The sequence below is a fragment of the Symphalangus syndactylus genome, chromosome 6 (assembly GCF_028878055.3).
Source record: "Symphalangus syndactylus isolate Jambi chromosome 6, NHGRI_mSymSyn1-v2.1_pri, whole genome shotgun sequence".
Taxonomy (NCBI): domain Eukaryota; kingdom Metazoa; phylum Chordata; class Mammalia; order Primates; family Hylobatidae; genus Symphalangus; species Symphalangus syndactylus.
This window is the reverse complement of record NC_072428.2, coordinates 119,219,359-119,235,243: the sequence shown is the minus strand read 5'-3', so window position 1 is coordinate 119,235,243 and position 15,885 is coordinate 119,219,359. Positions and strand designations below refer to the sequence as shown.

General features: G+C 41.9%; 1 protein-coding gene across 9 annotated transcripts in view; it reads right to left on the bottom strand.

The window, feature by feature from the left end:
* The window catches only part of AHCYL2 (adenosylhomocysteinase like 2), a 207,938-nt gene that overhangs the window by 23,950 nt on the left and 168,103 nt on the right, over positions 1-15,885 (bottom strand). For all 9 annotated transcript variants that reach the window (XM_055283973.2, XM_063641613.1, XM_055283972.2 and 6 more), the window contains 4 exons: positions 8,623-8,725; positions 5,086-5,180; positions 2,007-2,113; positions 317-433 (listed from right to left, as the gene is read on the bottom strand). In XM_055283973.2, coding sequence (XP_055139948.1) covers positions 317-433; positions 2,007-2,113; positions 5,086-5,180; positions 8,623-8,725 — 422 coding nt within the window. The remainder of the gene's footprint in view (positions 1-316; positions 434-2,006; positions 2,114-5,085; positions 5,181-8,622; positions 8,726-15,885) is intronic.

The following is a 15,885-nucleotide window of genomic DNA, read 5'->3' as shown; positions in this document are numbered from 1 at the left end:
TTTTTTCCTTTTTTTTTCCCCTTTCTTGCAAGTGGTGCAGAAAGGAAGAAGATGTAGATAACACAGTAACTTTTAAACATAAAAGCAACATACATTTATTAGATAATATTTTGAAAATATAATATTTAGAAATAGAAAAGATACAAAGGAGAAAATAAAAATAATGTAATTTTAATTTACGAGGCGACATAGCTCTGGCTTAATGGAGACATTATCCAGAGGTGCTACATGAATCCTTTCCAGAAATAACCAAAGCCAAAAAACTTAGAATCTCAACTTGACAACACAACTTCATCTCTAAGATAATAAACATTACCCATCAAGAATTGATTCACGGCAACAGTAGAGGTTGTCAAATTTCTGTTTGGTGACTGAGTCATTGACATTCATGGCTGGAACACACAGCTTCCCAGCTTTGGACAGTTGGTACAGCCTGAGGATGAGGGAAGCCAAGAACAAAAAACATCAGGACATTACAGTCTACCATTGCTTTCATAGGAGGCCCCAGAAATAAGTTGATTGGGTAGGCATGAGAGCATGAGACATGACTAGTTTCATCCTATTAGGTGGCCACTGAGAAATAAAGAATATCTTTCTAGAGCCTGCATATATAGCTTCACAATAAAGATTTTATTCAAAAGTCATGTGGGGGAAATCCTTGACCCACCTCTAAATTTTAAGGCCTTCACTGGAGACTATAAAAAGTGGGAGAGTGGGAGCAGGTTGAAGGTTGAAAAATTACCTACTGGGTACAATGTTCACTAAATCTGCACTGGTCTCCCTGCCTGCTGGAACTACAAGTGCATGAGACTATGCCTGGCTGCTTGTGTTTTTATTGTTTGTTTTGAGACGGAGTTTCACTCTTGTTGTCCCCACTGGAGAGCAATGGTGTGATCTCGGCTTACTGCAACCTCCGCCTCCCAGGTTCAAGCGATTTTTGTGCCTTAGCCTCCTGAGTAGCTGGGATTACAGGTGCCCGCCACCACACTCAGCTAATTTTTGTATTTTTAGTAGAGACGGGGTTTCACCATCTTGGCCAGGCTGGTCTTGAACTCCTGACCTCAGTTTTGAACATTCAAAAAGATGATAACGTATTGAAGCAGTGATGGTGGCTGGTTCAGAATTTACTTCCCTAAAACTTTTTTTTCATACTTTTAGTTCTTTATGGGTGAAATAAATAACAGAAATGATCACAGAAATTGAACTGAAATAATTCCAATTTTACTCAGAGAATTATTGCTCATTTGAGAAGCAGAACCCTACGTCCTTGCTCTCCATGTAAGAATGTAAGCTCTTGTTCCCTGGCTGACAGATGGCAGAGATTTTTCTGTCTGTTTTGTCTACTGCTAGATTCCTAGCACCTAGAGCAGTTCCTCATTCATTGTAGAAGTTCAATAAATATTTGATGAATGAATGAAGGAATAAATGTGTCCAAAAAGGACAAGAAGTTAATTGTTTACAATCACTAGAAAACATGAGGACTTCATTTGTTCTTCCACCTGCCCCCTTCTCACTATTTTAGTTCATTATTCGTGTTGTTAATTAAAAAAAAAAAATGAGAGATCTGCTCACCTCATAGCAAGCTGAGATGTGGTTACCTCATAGCAGGCTCCATTTTTTTTTTTTTTGAGACAGAGTCTCCCTCTGTCACCCAGGCTGGAGTGCAGTGGTGCGATCTCCGCTCACTGCAAGCTCCGCCTCCTGGATTCACACCATTCTCCTCCCTCAGCCTCCTGAGTAGCTGGGACTACAGGCGCCTGCCACCACACCAGGCTAATTTTTTTGTATTTTTAGTAGAGACGGGGTTTCACTGTGTTAGCCAGGATGGTCTCGATCTCCTGACCTCGTGATCCACCCGCCTTGGCCTCCCAAAGTGCTGGGATTACAGGCGTGAGCCACCATGCCCAGCCCAGGTTCCAATTTTTAACATGTGTTTTATAGGTATGTGTTTATAAGATTTTGTGTCTAGACTGCATAAAACCAGGTATGCCCAGGTCAAATCTTACCTATGAACTCCAGTAACACTCTCCTCTACTATGCCCTTGATTTTCTTAAACATGTTGGGATACTTTTTATAAATCCAGTGGGTAAGATCCCCTCCATCATCCAAGATCTGCAATAGTAAGCATCAATAACATCATTCACTTTACTGAAGCCTCAAGGCTTCAGTGCTTCTCTGGGTCTTGCATCCCAATCTAGTTAGCAATTTACAGATATTTCAAATTTCCCATATGGTTATGCAAAGTAACTTAAAGCCAGAGTAAATGCAATAATCTGCCAAATAGTCATTATATTGAAGTAAGAGACAATGAGAGGAGAAAGGCCAATTGTAATTCGCGCAGCCAAATGACCCTCCCCATGACATATCTACTGTATCAAAATATACAGCAACTAACTGAGGATTTTCTTATGGATTGATAATTTGTGGTTATCTAGGCCACTAGATCTTGAATCTACTATAGGTATTCAGAAAGCCTAAATGGACTTTAAATAAAAGGCCTCAGTTTACACAGACTCTTAAGAAAAAAAAGAAAAATAAACCAATAAATGGTCAGATAATTAAGTCTCCCTCTCAGAACAATGGTTTATAAAACTGTATTCCTTAATCCTTTTCTTCTCCCAAAGTATAGGCACTCTCCCACCCAAAATATCAGGCAACACTGTAGGGTTTTGCCTAGCACAACCTCACACTCTGTACAAACCAAATTAAAAATAACCAGGGAACCGTGCAGCATGTAGGTGTGCAAGCATGCCTCTGAACAGCTCATCTATCACTATTTCAGGTTGGGATTAAAGATAAACACAACGCTGTGCCCACTGGAGCTTTCATCAGCAGAGAAAAGCTTTTGAATTATAAAGCTAAAGAAAAACCAGCTTAGAACATTATTAGGCAAGAGGCTGTGACACTTCAGTCCTTCCCTAGGCTGTCAGAAGTGTTTAGCAGGACTCTGCAAATTGTTATACGCATCCTCCTGGAAAGTCCCACAGAACTGGGTCGCCCTCTGCTGACATGCACCCATCTTGCAGTCCCATCAATTATCAACTCTACTATAAGTGCCAAAACTGCCATTCTGGACCCCAGAGTACACAAAATCCCCAACCTCATGTCTACCACCTGATCTCTTTTTTGCTTTTGCTCTTGCTGTTGACCTATTTTCTCTCACTCACTCAAACCTTGATTGAGAACCAGATCCAAGTTAGAACTCTCATCAAAGCTCTTGTACTTGCTCCATACTACAAGTAGAAACCCCCAGAACAGATGCCCCAAGAAAGCAAAAAGCTCTTCTGAGTTTCTCTCTCCCATTCTCCATGTATGAAATCCCTCATGAAGTTTTCCCTTCCACAGAAAAGATAAGAGACAAGAGAGATTGAACAACTGGAAACTCTGTGTTGTAAGTCTCACTATTCTCATCCACGAGAGACAGTAGTTGCTGTCTCTAAGATTTACTTAATGAATGCTGCCCATAATTCTCACCATGTAAATCTACTGCAGAAAATTCTTGTCATCAGGAAATCTTCCCGAGGTTGGGAAGCAAGGAGAAGTACTAAATCTTGACAGAATCCAAAGAGGTATGGGTCCTGTTTTCTGGGGTGACAACTGTTTTCGTCCTTGTCTTACTCTCTTTATTAACCTTCCTAGCAGTTTGTGCTGGTTCTACAGTTTGTAAAAGTTCTCCAGGTACAATCCTAATGTCCTCCCCGGGTTCCTGACTTTAAAAATCCATGTTTTATTCCCAGGAGAAACCCCCTGGCATATCTGCTTTAGCATCTGTCAGTCACATTCCCTCGTGTCACTATTAAAACTGTTGGGATGACCTGACTCATCTTACAGCCACTGTCAACTCTGCTCCCCCACCTCTTTAGGATATGAAGCTCTAACCCAGCTTCCTCAAACAAGCCTGGTGCAGTGTGACCTGGACCACAGAATTCAGAAAGAAGCTACTTCTCTGCCATGCACCAAGTGAGGCCTGCTCTGCAGCCTTCAGCAGCAAGCAATGGTTGGACTAGAGCTTCAGGGATTCTTTTCTCAGTACATTCCCTAATTTCTGCCCCCTCCCCCTAGGAGAGAGGGCAGAATTACTTGCAAAATAGGAGCACCTTATACTTTGTGTAGCTTTTTTTGTGGGGGCTGGGGTGGGGGCATGGTTTCAGTCTCTCACCCAGGCTGGACTGCAGTGGTGTGATCTCGGCTCACTGCAACCTCCACCTCCTGGGCTCAAGTGATCCTCCCACCTCAGCCTCCTAAGTAGCTAGGACTACTACTACAGGTGCATGCCAACACATCCTGCTAATTTTTGTATTTTTGTAGAGAGTGTCTCCCTATGTTGCCCAGGCTGGTCTCGAACTCCTGGGCTGAAGGAATCCACCTGCCTTGGGTTCCCAAAGTGCTGGGATTACAGGCCACCACACCCGGCCCTTTGTGTAGCTTTTTGCCTCTTGGCAAATCTAATGTGCTATCAGGCTTCAAGACTTGATCTTCTAAAAAATAAAACAAAAATAAAAATGAAGCAAAAATTAAAACCCCAAAACTTCACCTCGTTGTCTTTTTTAATGTGGGGAAAGAATATAAAGAGAAGAAATTTGAACTTGGAAGCTCTTCAGGTTTACTGTAAATTCATTATATGAACTCTATTATTTTTATTTTTTTTCTAGTCCTGACTAACATGACAAGTATATGGATGCTAGAGAGAAAGCTAAGTATCTCCAGAGCTCTGGGGTGGTTTGTTTGGGTTTTTTGGTTGTTGTAAGGGGTGGGAAGTGGGCAGCAGCAGGGGATGGAAACTCATTACTATTGTTTTTTAACCAGCCACATGTGAATCCTGGGCAGCGCTTTAATGTTTCTAATGAATATAAATGCTTCCAACATTAGACTCAATAATTAAGGCACTCTGAAGTTATAAGAGCTTCAATACTCTTGGGGTACACGTAGCATAAGAATCTAGTTCTGCTGGAAGCCCAGGTACGTCAGATAGAAATGAAGCCATTTTCCTTCCTTCTTGTTGGGAAACCCTCTCCCAGGCCATAACCTCCTCCCATCCCCATTCCTGACCCCTACAGAATTATGTTAGCAGAAATCTGACCCACCATGTTTGGCTGCCAGCCCTCCACATTCACACATCTATCAATACACCACCAAAAGTCATCTTCTGACTCTCCCTTCCAGGCAAAAACAGGAAATCCTGAGGAAAAAAAGGAACAAAGAGAAACCATTAAAGACCAAAAAAGGCTGACCCCCTAATTTTAGTGAGAAGATTCTGGTTTTTCCTAATTTCCAACTCTCTCATTCTGCTATATTCCTTGGATTGACATTCTTCACTGATTGGCGTTGGCTTCAGCTCCTTTATCCAGTCCTTTGTCTTTGATGGTCATTCTGCTCTTACTAGTCAAGGAGGACAAGCAGAATGGACAAAGGTATGACAGTTGTTTAAAATGTAATGAAAGGGGGCCAGGCGCCGTGGCTCACTCCTGAAATCCCAGCACCTTGGCAGGCTGAGGCGGGTGGATCACCTGAGGTCAGGCGTTCAAGGCCAGCCCGGCCAACATGATGAAACCTGTCTCTACTAAAAATACAAAAATCAATTGGGCGAGGTGGTGCATGCCTATAATCTCAGCTACTCGGGAGCCTGAGGCAGGAGAATTGCTTGAACCTGGGAGGTGGAGGTTACAGTGAGCCAAGATCATGCCACTGCACTCCAGCCTGGGCAACAGGGCGAGACCCTGTCTCAAAAAAAAAAAAAAAAAAAAAAAAAAAAAGTGACTAGAGGGAAAAGAAAAACCAGAAACAGGTACTTCTTGATCCACTCAAACTGGCATTCTCACCATTTCCCAATTACACTTTAATTTTTCTGGCTTCTATACTTTAATCATTCCACCCTATTATTAAGGAAAAAACCCTTACGTGTTTCTCCACTTGCTAAAACGTTACTAGAATTCATAGCCCAGTTAAGTGTCATGTTCCTAATGAAGCCTGATTAACCCAGCTGGAAATGAGCTCTCAAGGAATCTGAACTTTTCTTTTTTTTTTTTTTTTTTTGAGAGGGAGTCTTGCTCTGTCACCCAGGCTGGAGTGCAGTGGCACAATCTCAGCTCACTGCAACCTCTGCCTCCTGGGTTCAAGCGATTCTCCTGCCTTAGCCTCCTGAGTAGCTGGGACTACAGGTGCGTGGCACCATGCCTAGCTAATTTTTGTATTTTTAGTAGAGACAGGGTTTCACCATATTGGCCAGGCTGGTCTCGAAATCCTGACCTCATGATCTGCCCGCCTCAGGCTCCCAAAGTGCTGGGATTACAGGTGTGAGCCACCGCGCCCGGCCTCTTTTTTTTTTTTTTTTTTTTTTTTTTTTCGAGATGGAGTCTCGCTCTGTCACCCAGGCTAGAGTGCAGTGGCGCAATCTCGGCTCACTGCAGCCTCTGCCTCCTGGATTCAAGCGATTCTCCTGCCTCAGCCTCATGAGTAGCTGGGATTACAGGCCTGCACCACCACACTCAGCTAATTTTTGTACTTTTAGCAGAGACAAGGTTTCGCCATGTTGGCCACATTGGTCTTGAATTCCTGACCTCAGGTGACCCACCTGCCTCGGCCTCCCAAAGTGGGAATCTGAACTTTTCTAAGCCTCTTGTTTGTGTAGTGAATACGGATTTATAATCTATCATGGCATTTATTATATATGTCCTTGTATCATCATTATTTATATATGTGTATTATCTCACCAAAATATAAGGTTCTGAGGGTAAGGACATTGTCTCATTTGCCCTTACAGCTCTTAGAGTAGGTCAGTAAGCATTTGTTTAAAAAAAATATATGGGGTAGCCGGGCACGGTCGCTCACGCCTGTAATCCCAGCACCTTGGGAGGCCGAGGCAGGAGGATCACCTGAGGTCAGGAGTTCGAGACCAGCCTGACTAACACGGTGAAACCCCGTCTCTACTAAAAATACAAAAATTAGCCAGGTGTACACGTATGTTTATTGCGGCACTATTCACAATAGCAAAGACTTGGAACCAAGCCAAAGGTCCAACAATGATAGACTGGATTAAGAAAATGTGGCACATATACACCATGGAATACTATGCAGCCATAAAAAATGATGAGTTCATGTCCTTTGTAGGGACATGGATGAAGCTGGAAACCATCATTCTCAGCAAACTATCGCAAGGACAAAAAACCAAACACTGCATGTTCTCATTCATAGTTGGGAATTGAACAATGAGAACACATGGACACAGGAAGGGGAACATCACACACCGGGGCCTGTTGTGGGGGGCGGGGGAGGAGGGAGGGATAGCATTAGGAGATATACCTAATGTTAAATGACCAGTTAATGAGTGTAGCACACCAACACGGCACATGTATACATATGTAACTAACCTGCACGTTGTGTACATGTACCCTAAAACTTAAAGTATAATAAAAAAAAAATTAGCCCGGTGTAGTGGAGGGCACCTGTAATCCCAGCTACTCAGGAGGCTGAGGCAGGAGAATCGCTTGAACCCGGGAGGTGGAGGTTGCAGTGAGCTGAGATCACGCCATTGCACTCCAGCCTGGGTGACAGAGTGAGACTTCATCTCAAAAAATAAAAATAAAAATAAAAAATAAAAATTCAATTTAAAGAAAACAAAAAAAAAGAAATGGGCTGGGCATGGTGGCTCACACCTGTAATCCCAGCACTTTGGGAGGATGAGGCGGGAGGATCACTTGAGGTCGGCTGTTTGAGACCAGCCTGAGCAACACAGCAAGACCCTGTGTCTTCAAAAATTTTTTTTAAATTAGCTGGGCATGGTGGCATGTGCCTGAAGTCCCAGCTACTCAGAAGACTGAGGTGGGAGGATCACCTGTTCCCAGGAATTGAAGGATGCAGTGAAACATGATTGCACTACTGCACTCCAGCCTGAGTGACAGAGCAAGACCCTGTTTCTACTTAAAAAAAAAAAAAAGGAGAAGAAATGAATGCGTATGTACAATTCACTGGGGTACACATTTAATATTTGTATTAATAAAGTATTAAATATTTTTCTATCATATATACAGCCTTAAAATCTTATAAATAAGTAAATTAAAACGGAAGAACAGATGAAATGCTGAGAGTGCTAGCCGTACTGCCAAAGAGTAAAGGCAAGAGGCTGGCAAAGTCCAAATTTCTCTATTTCTTTTGTCCATCAAGTACCAGTGGATGTTGTGATGAAATATTAATCTGCCAGCTCAAGTCTTCTTTACTCCTGAAGCAGAAACACCAAACATTAAGTCAGGGCAAATTACTTGCTGGAAAACCAACAGAGTCACAAAACTATGGTTGAAGCATTTTCTCCTTTAATCCATGTTACCTCAGTGAGTAGGGTTCACTAGTGCTCTGCTATTAGTGAATTAGTGAGTCAAAACAAAGCATTACCTAACAATAGAATATTAGACATAGGTAGATGTTTGTCAACTGTAAAACAGCAAAGTTAACTACATCATATTTGACAAGCGAAGGCCAGAAAAAGAGCAAATTCATGAAGAATCGAGATACATTTCTTCCAAGATAGTTCTTTTATTGTCAACCTTCTTTAAAGATTTATGCTGAAACATAAAGTAAGTCTCCAAATAGACTTACTTTAGCCAAAGGCACAGAGAACAAGCTCTTACCACTTTCTGCTAGAGCAGCAGCCACTTCATTGAGAGTGGAATAGATGTTGCAGGCAGCCCATCGGCACTGGGCCCCCAGAGCACCCAGAGTTTCCATAAGCACCTGTATTAAAGACAAAGCAGGGGATGAGCAAGCCTGGGCCAAACAACTAGTCAAGGAGATAAAGTTTATATATTTTACAATCAGAAAATACAACAGGAATGACTTAGGCCAGTGATTTTCAAATTGGGCTCTACAGAACCTCTTCAGTATTCTAAGAAGGCAAGTATTGGGGGAAGCCATGGGAAGCGGGAGGCTCCAGCTGACTCTATGTTTTTACCAATTTAAATTAAGCTTCCCCATAAGATTTAATAAACCAAGGACTTCAGAGCCAAAACTTTTCTTAAAAAACAGATTTACAGTTCTGCTTCTGCTTAGAATACACAAAGCTACAAGAGAAGCTCCCACCTTAACGACAGGAAAAAGCTGCGTAGCTACTAGGAAGGCTGAGGTGGGAGGACTGCTTGAGCCTGGGAGATGGAGGTTGTAGTGAGTCGTGACTGTGCCACTGCACTCCAGCCTGGACAACAGAGGGAGATCCTGTCTCCAAAAAACCAAACACATGGCCAGGCATGGTGGCTCATGACTGTAATCCCACTTTGGAGGCTGAGGCGGGCGGATCACCTGAGGTCAGGAGTTTGAGACCAGCCTGGCCAACATGGTGAAACCCTATCTCTACTAAAAATACAGAAAAATTAGCTGAGCATGGTGGCGCATGCCTGTAGTCCCAGCTACTCGGGAGGCTGAGGCAGGACAATGGCTTGAAACGGTGAGGCGAAGGTTGCAGGTTGCTGAGATTGCACCATTGCACTCCAGCCTGGGCAACAAGAGCAAAGCTCTGTCTCAAAAACAAACAAATGGCGGGGCGTGGTGGCTCACGCCTGTAATCCCAGCACTTTGGGAGGCTGAGGCAGGCAGAGCACGAGGTCAGGAGATTGAGACCATCCTGGCTAACACGGTGAAACCCCATCTCTACTAAAAATACAAAAAAAAATTAGCCGGGTGTGGTAGCAGGCGCCTGTAGTCCCAGCTACTCGGGAGGCTGAGCCAGGAGAATGGTGTGAACCTGGGAGGCGGAGCTTGCAGTGAGCCGAGATTGTGCCACTGCAGTCCAGCCTGGGCAACAGAGCGAGACTCCGTCTCAAAACAGAACAAAACAAACAAACAAACGAACAAATACACAAACACACACAAACCCCAAAAACTGGGTAATCTACAAAGCCAAACTCTTCTTGAGCCCATCAAAGAGCTGAGGTCGTAAAGCACAGAAGTGAACTGCCCTCCAAAGAGTGACAAATTCTTTTAAAGAGAGAGAGAAGACTGTTTCACCTTTGGCAGCGCATGGGAGGAAGAAATGGCTGCCACAGATGAGGATAAAAAAATATCAGCTAAACTTCTGAACAATTACGAAAGGCTGGGTGTGGGAAAGTGTGTCAATGTGGAATTTTTTGAAGCTCCAGGCACAAGTAGATTTCCCATTCACATGCAGGCTGTTTTCCAGAGGCTTCCGCCCAGTGCTCAAAAGAAAGACTGGGGCAGGGAGCTGATTGGCTGTGCTCAGAAACAGACATGAAACCTGGGCACTTCCCTACACTCTTCTCTCATAGGAACCAAAGCCTCAAGCTGTAGGAAGAGCAGGAATTGGGCCTGCCATTAGGGACTAGGCAAAGATCCACTGTTTCTGGAGGAAGGCAGAAGCAAAAACTCTCTGCCTCTGGGAGAGGCACAGGAAAACCTCTTGGGCCTAGGACAGTTCACTGATACAAAGTAAGGATCTGCTACCTCTCCAGGTCTCCAGGAAGGGCAGGAAAATATGTCTTGCCCAAGACCCACCACAGATTCAAGGCAAAGTTTGGCTGCTACAGATAGGAGCGGCAGGAATATTGAGAAAGCCCTGCCCCTCACAGAGGTCTGCCTAAGACTGAGACTGCACCAGAGATCCAAGAACCCCACTTGCCCTCACCGTGTGCTTAGCCCCAGGAAACAAGGAGCAGCAGTCTAGTGCGGCATATGAGGCAGGTACTTGAAAAGAAGACAATTCTGTGGCACACGTGCAGAAGTAGCTGAAGGCTGAGGGTAAAGCAGAAGCACTGAGGAATGTTCTTTGGTAACCTCAAATCACAAGGTTATAGCAGTCTACTGCTGGAGGAATTTGAAGCCTTTGTTGGTATACAACAAACTCTAAATTCAGCCCAATTCATGACTATAATGAAAACTAATATACTACCACTCAATTAAAAATGTCAGGACATATAAAAAGTAAAAAAAAAAAAACTCACTGTCAGGAAATAAGTAAACAACAGAGGCAGGCTCTCAGATGAGCCAGATGTTTGATCAGACAGGAGATTTAAAATAACTATGATTAATACGTTTATGTTATTTATTTATATTTTTTTATACACAAGATCTTGCTATATTGCCCAGGCTGGACTAATATGTTTATGTTAAAGGATCTAGTTGAGAAAGATAGACAACATCTATGAATAGATAGAAAATTTCAGCAGAGATGGAAACTATAAAAAGTCAAATACAGGCCGGGTGCAGTGGCTCAGGCCTGTAAAGGCCAGCACTCTGGGAGGCCAAGGTGGGCGGATCACCTGGGGCCGGGAGTTTGAGACCAGCCTGATCAACATGGAGAAACCCCATCTCTACTAAAAACACAAAATTAGCCGCTTAGTGGCACATGCCTGTAATCCCAGTTATTTGGGAGGCTGAGGCAGGAGAATCGCTTGAACCCAGGAGGTGGAGGTTGTGGTGAGCCAAGATTGCACCGTTGCACTCCAGCCTGGGCAACAAGAGCAAAACTCTGTCTCAAAAAAAAAAAAAAAAGTCAAATACAAATGCCAGGAAAAAAAAAAAAAGTCAGATTAAAAGTTCCTTCAACAGGTTTATCACCAGACTGGGCACATCCAAGGACAGAATCAGTGAACCTGAAGATAGACGAATAAAAATTACTGAACTGAGCCAGGCACAGTGGCTCATGCCTGTAACCCTAGCGCTTTGAAAGGCTGAGGCAGGAGATCTCTTGAGGCCAGGAGTTTGAGACCAGCCTGGGCATCACAGCAAGATCTCATCTCTACAAAAATTAAAAAAAATTTAGCCGGGCATAGTAGTATATGCCTGTAGTCCCAGTTACTTGGGAGGCTGGGGCAGGAGGATTGCTTGAGCCCAGGAGTTTGAGGCTGCAATGAGCCTGCAATGAATGTACCACTGCACTCCAGGCTGGGTGACACAGTGAGACCCTACTCAACAAAACAAAACAACAACAAAAAAAGAAATTACTGAACTGAAATACAAAAAGAAAAAGACTGGCAGAAAAAAATCACAACAGAGTGCTCAAAATCTATGGAGTCTATGGGAATCTATGGATTCTTTCCCTCTTTGCCTTCTAGAACTCCAGTTACATGTATGGAGAGGGAAAAAAGAGGATCTGGGAACAATGACATTTCAAAAGCAAAGAGCACATTAGTGCCCAGATCCACTAAAAGGAGCCAGGCATTCTGGGAGAAATGGCTGGTTCCAAGAGTAAGGCATGGAATGTTCAAGATGAGCTTAGGTGATCTTGTACCAAAAGCAAGGAAATGTTCAAAGAATGAAAGGGATAGATCAAAAGACAAAAGAAGTCACAGAAGCCACACTGAAGAGGCTCTCCCTGGTCAAATTGGGAACAAGATGATCATGTAAATAAGTAATGATAGTAATGGATTATAACCTAGTAAATAAAATAGGAAACAATGATTCCATACAAATAAAAATAATGAATAAATCAAAGTAAGATAAACAATGAGATATTTATAGTTTCATAGTACTATCTCACATAAACATATTCTATTTTTATTTATTTTTGAGACAGGGTCTCACTCTGTCACCCAGGCTGGAGTGCAGTGCAATCTCAGCTCACTGCTCACTGCAATCTCCACCTTTTGAGCTCAATCAATCCTCCCACCTCAGCCTCCCAAGTAGCTGGAACTACAGGCACACACCACCACACCTGGCTAACTTTTGTATTTTTTTTGTGGAGATGGGGTTTTACCATGTTGCCTAGGCGAGAACTCCTGGGTTCAAGGGATCTGCCAGCCTTGACCTCCCAAAGTGCTGGGATTACAGGCATGAGCCATCGCACCCAGCCTAAAAAACATATTAATTATAAACTGGGAAAAAAACTTTTACAGAGGAAAATCCTGGCAAACGTCACCTCAATCAAGGGATTAAAGTGAACATCACCAGTTTTGGGACAAACTGAAATCGTGTGCCACCTGATAGGATATTATCACTTCCCTGAATTCCCACCATAGATGTATAACCTGAATCTCATAATGAGGAAGCATCAGAAAAATCCAAATTGAGGAAATTCTACAAAATAATTAATCTGTAATCTTCAAAAGTGTCAAGGTCATGAAAATCAAAGAAAGACTGAGAAACTGTTCTGTACTAATGAAGATTAAAAAGACATGACAATTAAATGTGACATATAACCATGGACTGGATTCTTTTGTTAGAAAAATATTATCAGAACAACAAGTGAAACTCCAGTGGGATCTAAGGATTGGATGGTAATAATGAATCAATGTTAATTTTCTACTTCTGATGGTTATACTGGTAGTACAGGAAAATGTCCTTGTTTGTAGAAAATATACACTAAGGTATTTGGGGATTGCTATGGTCTGAATGTATGTTCTCCTCCCCCAGAGTCATATGTTAAAAACTAACCCCCTGGGTGATGGTATTAAAAGGTGATTATGGAAGTGATTGGAAGGTGATTAGACATGAGATTTCTGCCCTCACAAATGGGATTAGCGTACTTATAAAACAAGCCTGAGGAAGCTTGCTTGCCCCTTTGGCCATGTGAGGGCACATAGAAGGCGCCATCTATAAGGAACAGGCCCTCCCCAGACACTGAATCTGCTGGCGCCTTGATCTTGGACTTCCCAGCCTCCAGAACTGTGAACAATAAATATCTATTGTTTATTAATTACCCAGTCTAAGGTATTTTGTCATAGCAGCCAAAATGAACTAAGACAAGGTTGTCTTAGGTTGGCAAACAAAGCATAATTTCTTTGTCGTTATTTTTTAAAGGAAAAAAATGTGGGGTGGAAACAATAAATTAGTATTAAAATTGGTAAGCTAATTGCGATTAATCCATTCAGGAAAAAAATAGAAAGGGAACCATGAAGGGTGGTAATGCTCAGTGAGCCTAAGGGTAAAAAACAAACTAGATGTAGTTCAGCAACATGAGACAGTAGAGAAGCACTTACTATTTTAAGCTACCACACTGAAGTCTCATGTCGCTGACTGAGCAGGCCAAAAAAGATTCAAGAGTGTTTCTGTCTTGATTCATTAGTTTGTAGCTCCAAAACAGATAGCTTTTCAATTTATTATATTAATTTTGGGCAGTCAGGGTACTCTTGTCCTCAGAGAACACATAACCCAGAAAAGTTTCATAGTGAAGATGCTAATAGAAGCTGTCTGTACCTTGAGGAATCTCTAATGTTCTTAATCAGGAATGTGACCACATAAGTGTTGTCCTTTGGGAGAGAGAATCTTTGGAAAGCTGATCTAGCCACACAGATGACCCAGATCTTATGAATCCCCATAAAAGATTCCAGACCACTGCTCTATATAACAATTTCCCGATAGTGGTCTCATTATGGTTAGCAACTCCATATATATTGCATCTCTGGTGATAAAAGAGGAGATCTAGAAAATTGTGGGGGCATTTTTGGTTGCCACAATAATTGGAAGGGGAGTGCTATTGGCATTTAGTGGGCAGGATCAGGAATCTGGACATTTTGAAAGTGTCTCAACAAAAAACTGTGTTGCAGCTGGTACAATTTTCAAATGTCCCAATGAAAGTTCACATGGGTGAAAAACCTATGTACAATTATCTTAGTTTAGAACCTAATTCCTCTTTACAAATTAGCAAAAAGTAGTTTTGTAGTTTTAATACAAAACAATAGTTTTTCCAGGAATGTAACAGCTATATAAATGAAGAGAAAACTCATGCTTTTTGTTGTTCTTGGTGTTTAGAAGTTTACAAAAAGTTGTTTACTATTTCAGAAAATCATGGCAATGCTGCTCTGATGCTCTGGAATCAATAACACATTTATTTCTGTCTTCAAATAATACTATTTCAAATAATACTGTGAAATAGTACAAATATCTGATTGTTCTACTATAGTCCTCAAGTATTTACATATTGAAATACACATTAAGTATTGTACTTTCTTTTATTCCTCCTTCATATTTCAGTTAAGATTTTATATATTTTTTTTAAGATTATATGTACCTAGACATGTTATATCTGAATTTCATTTCAGGATAATTCAGGGACACTGCAAAAAAAAAGTTTTTTAATAAAAAGGGGACATTAAAACTGATGAGAGTAAGGTAGGAATCACTGGTGTAAGCAAATCATGGTAATTCCATGCCCCTTGGTAGGACTGGTGGAGCACACGTACATGATCCAGTTTTGCGCAATGAGACACGATGGAGTATCCTGGAGGGACTTCTCTTGAGCGAGGAAGAAATGGTCCCTCTTCCTTTTCACGTCAGTTTGTGATGACTAGAATAGTTGTAAGCATCTTGCTATCAGCTTGAGGGTGAAGTAAGCTTACTGAGGAGGCAGCTCCAAGAGAATCAGAGAGGTGAAGCTGGAGCCCTGAGATCCTGCATCTGAAGTCTGCCTTCTCTTTGGACTTTCTGCTATGTACTGTGATAGATTCCTTTATGTGACATAATTGTTATTACAGTCTATTGTTGTAATTGCTCTCTTTTATTTTGAGTTACTGTTGTTCATTTCTTACTGTGCTGAATTTATATCTGTCTCTCAGTATCCTCAGGGGATTTATTCCAGGACTCCCACGGATACCAAAATCTGAGGATGCTCAAGTCCCTTATACAAAATGATGCAGTGTTTGCATATAATTGGTGCACATCCTTTTGTATATTTTAAAGCATCTCTAGGTTATTTATAATACCCAATTCAGTGTAAATGCTATGTAAATAGTTGTTATATTTCTTGTCTGTTATTTTGTATTGTTGTATTATTTTATTTTCTGAATATTTTTGATCTGCAGTTGGTCAAATCCTCAGGAAGCAGAACTGGTGGATACGGAGGGCCAATTGCATAAATTAAACTTGATTATAGGTATATATGTATAGGAAAAAACATAGTATATATAAGGTTCAGTACTGTCTGAAGTTTCAGGTGTCCACTAGGGGTC